Source organism: Gekko japonicus, unplaced genomic scaffold, assembly GCF_001447785.1.
Source record: "Gekko japonicus isolate JY-2015 unplaced genomic scaffold, Gekko_japonicus_V1.1 scaffold3101, whole genome shotgun sequence".
NCBI lineage: Eukaryota > Metazoa > Chordata > Lepidosauria > Squamata > Gekkonidae > Gekko > Gekko japonicus.
In genome coordinates, this window is record NW_015162567.1 from 157276 (window position 1) to 160773 (window position 3498).

The window sequence follows — 3498 nt, forward strand, 5'->3', positions numbered from 1 at the left end:
GGGAAGGAAGGAGGGGCGTCGCTGGCCGAGGATTGGAGGCCCCGGAGCCTCTCTTCAAGGGGATACAGGCCCCCCCCCCCAGCCGTCACAATCCTGGGCTCATTGCAGAAGGGCGGATTGTCTTTTTTCCTTGTAGCCGGCTGCTGGAATGGCAGCTTCTAACAGCAGTTAATGCCCCCCACCAATGTTCCCTCTAAGTTGAGGTAGTGTGAGCTAGCTCACAGTCTTTTAGCCCCCCCAGCTCACATTTTCATCTTCGCTCAGGAAGGATAGCTCCAGAGCAAACTGATTGATGCAGTAGCCAAATGGCTCACTCACAACGTGAATACCAGGAGCTCACAAAGTAGGATTTTTGCTCACAAGACTCCACAGCTTAGAGGGAACATTGCCCCCAGGCGTCGGGTGACTAGTCCTCGTGAACAAGCCCCGGGATCTCGGGGGGGGGGGGGGGTAAAACCTTAACCAAGTTGGTCACCAAGTTGTTTAGAAAATTTCTGGGAGGGTCCAAGTAGAGCCAGGCGCTCTGGTCTTGGGGGGGGGAGATTATAGGAGGAAAGGGACATTCTGGCTTTAAAATGACACCTTGGAAACAAGCTTGGCTGGTTTTCTGTGCTTAGAGGAGACGTGTCCCGAACCCAGCGCTGTAAAACCAGGTGGGGATTGTGTTTTATCGGTTCGGGAAGGGCACGCCCATAGAACTAGACAAGTCCCTCTCCTCCTGAGCCCGGAGATCATCTATAACTGCTTATGTTCCTCTGGCATGGTGTGGATCCTGCTATCCTAGCAGGAGGGGGAAGTGTAAAGACCAGTATCTAAACTTTTTTTAAAAAAATAACCCCCCGACTGCCAATTAATTGTAGAGAGGAACAAGCTTGTCAGGTGAAGGAGAAAATCCCCGAGAATTCAGTAGGTGTCTTCCAAGATAACCTTTTAAAATGCGTTAATGTAAAAAGCTTGCAAGACAAGACGAACGAGTTGATGTCGGGTGGGGACCTGGGATGAGTCCCTGAAGGGGGGGGGGAGGAATCCGGGTGACGCGCCCTCGTTTTGAAGCTCTCTAGGCCGTTAATATCCTCCCTACTCTTGTCTGCAACACCCATTTTAGACCAGGCCTTTTTTTGTGTGTGTGTGTGCATGCCCTGTCTCGGGGAGTGGCCCCCCCAGACATATGCTCAGTTAGCGCTCTCTGGGAGGAGGGGGTGGGTGGGATGGAGGGAAGGGCGTGGCCTCGCTGATCAAACCCTCCAAAAGCTGGCTCTAACCATTCCCTTTTATGGTAATAACACGGACAGTGTGCAGCGGAGGACTTCCTTTGTCCCGAATCGGGTAGGGAGATGCGGCACGCACCCTCCAGTGGCTGAAAAGGGGAAGTGCTCCCGAGATGACAAACCCTAAGATGCCGGGAGGAAGTGGGTGGGGTTGGATCGGCTCTAGCGCATGCTCCGGCGCGCTGAACGGCCTTAGGTGGCTCTAGTCTTGTGAGTGAGCTCTCTTCCTGTGTCAGTTGCAGTGTTCCTTAGTGTAAGGGACAGACTCTTCAATCCTTGACCTTTTCTCTTCCTGTGTCAGTTGCAGTGTTCCTTGGTGTAAGGGACAGACTCTTCAATCTTTGACCTTTCCCTCCCCTCCCTTTCTTCTCAAAGATCGCCATGGATGATGATATTGCCGCACTCGTCGTTGACAACGGCTCCGGAATGTGCAAAGCCGGTTTTGCTGGGGACGATGCTCCTCGTGCAGTCTTCCCCTCCATCGTGGGTCGCCCCAGGCACCAGGTACGTACAGGTGGAGATTTCTGGCTTGCTTTGGCAGACGATGCAGGGCAAAGCCAAAACTGTAACTTGCAAGTTTCCAGTCCACAAATTTTGTACTGCCCTGTCTTACATGAGCTTGCTTGCGCGTCTTCTTCCAGCCCATAAGAAGCCACTTTGCATTAAGCTGGATTTACTAGTTCGTCTAGCCTCTGTTTTAGTTTGCTAGGCTAGCAGCCGTTCTCTGTGGCCTTCATTTCCAGCGCTGCTGTGCTCGCCAGTGTATCTTTATATCGATCTGGAACTTTTAAATACCTGCTGCTACAGTGTGGACTAGAGTCAACTCCCTAGTTGATGAAAGATTCTTTTGGTTGCTGGGAAGTTGTCACAGATGGTGGCTAATTATAGGCTTTGCACTACATGGTAGAAGGAGAGGTTTTGTAGAGTAACTTGGGTCTTCTTGCTGTCTTTCGGAATCTGCCCTTATGGGGAGTGTGAAACAGTACACCCCATTACAAAGGGGATAAGATGCTGTTTTGTGGAAAGTGGGCTCTGATCCGGGAGCCTTGACCTACTGCAGTGTGAGGAATTGAGCCAGAAGCAGCCCTGGGATGTGTTTGATTCTTGAGCCCTGAGTTTTCTCTCCTTTCCAGGGTGTGATGGTTGGTATGGGGCAGAAGGACAGCTACGTCGGTGATGAGGCGCAGAGCAAAAGAGGTATCCTGACGCTGAAGTACCCCATTGAACACGGCATTGTCACCAACTGGGACGACATGGAGAAGATCTGGCACCACACCTTTTACAACGAGCTGAGAGTTGCCCCCGAGGAACACCCTGTGCTGCTAACGGAGGCTCCCCTGAACCCCAAAGCCAACAGAGAAAAAATGACACAGGTAAAACCAACGCCGTGTCTGCTTCCCACCCTTTTAACGCTCCAGTTTACATAGCTATCTGTCGGCATTTCGTCCATCTCAATTTCATTTCATTTTTTTTTTGCCAATCTCTGCAGGGTTTTCCTTTTCCTGGTCTGAATCTCTCTCTTGCTGGATCTTGAAAGGTTTTTGTTTTAATTCGCTCTGTCCTGAAACTTGCCTCCTCCTTGACTTGCTAGCGGTTTTCACTTGAAGCTACTGCAACCTTTCGACTAACTCTTGACTTGCCTTTGGTTGGCCTCATTAACACGTCGTGTTGTGAAATGGGAGGGAGGGAGGGGTGGAATTGGCACAGTGCAAGTGTAATCCTTAACCATTTGACCTGTTGTGTCGTCCCCATGTTTGACTGGCATGGGTTGATTTTCTCAGTGGTTGACACGGACGCTTATTCTCCGAGCATGACTGCGGCATGTTAAAGCCTGCCAGCGTCTAAACTGCATTGCCTTTCTTTTCCACTCCTAGATCATGTTTGAGACCTTCAACACCCCAGCCATGTACGTCGCCATCCAAGCCGTGCTGTCCCTGTACGCCTCTGGCCGTACCACTGGTATTGTGATGGACTCTGGTGATGGCGTCACCCACACTGTGCCCATCTACGAAGGTTACGCCTTGCCCCACGCCATCCTCCGTCTGGATCTGGCTGGCCGTGACTTGACCGACTACCTCATGAAGATCTTGACCGAGAGGGGCTACAGTTTCACCACCACAGCCGAAAGAGAAATTGTGCGCGACATCAAGGAGAAGCTGTGCTACGTCGCCCTTGACTTTGAGCAGGAGATGGCCACCGCCGCGTCCAGTTCATCCCTGGAGAAGAGTTA

At 51.5% G+C, this 3498-nt stretch overlaps 1 protein-coding gene across 1 annotated transcript in view; it reads left to right on the top strand.

The window, feature by feature from the left end:
* Window positions 1-3498, top strand: part of LOC107106287 (actin, cytoplasmic 1-like) — a 6334-nt gene that overhangs the window by 1233 nt on the left and 1603 nt on the right. Inside the window, exons 2-4 of the mRNA XM_015406414.1 lie at window positions 1644-1772; window positions 2402-2641; window positions 3143-3498. The exon at window positions 3143-3498 is cut by the window's right edge and continues 71 nt beyond it. Coding sequence (XP_015261900.1) covers window positions 1650-1772; window positions 2402-2641; window positions 3143-3498 — 719 coding nt within the window. The 5' untranslated portion in view covers window positions 1644-1649. The remainder of the gene's footprint in view (window positions 1-1643; window positions 1773-2401; window positions 2642-3142) is intronic.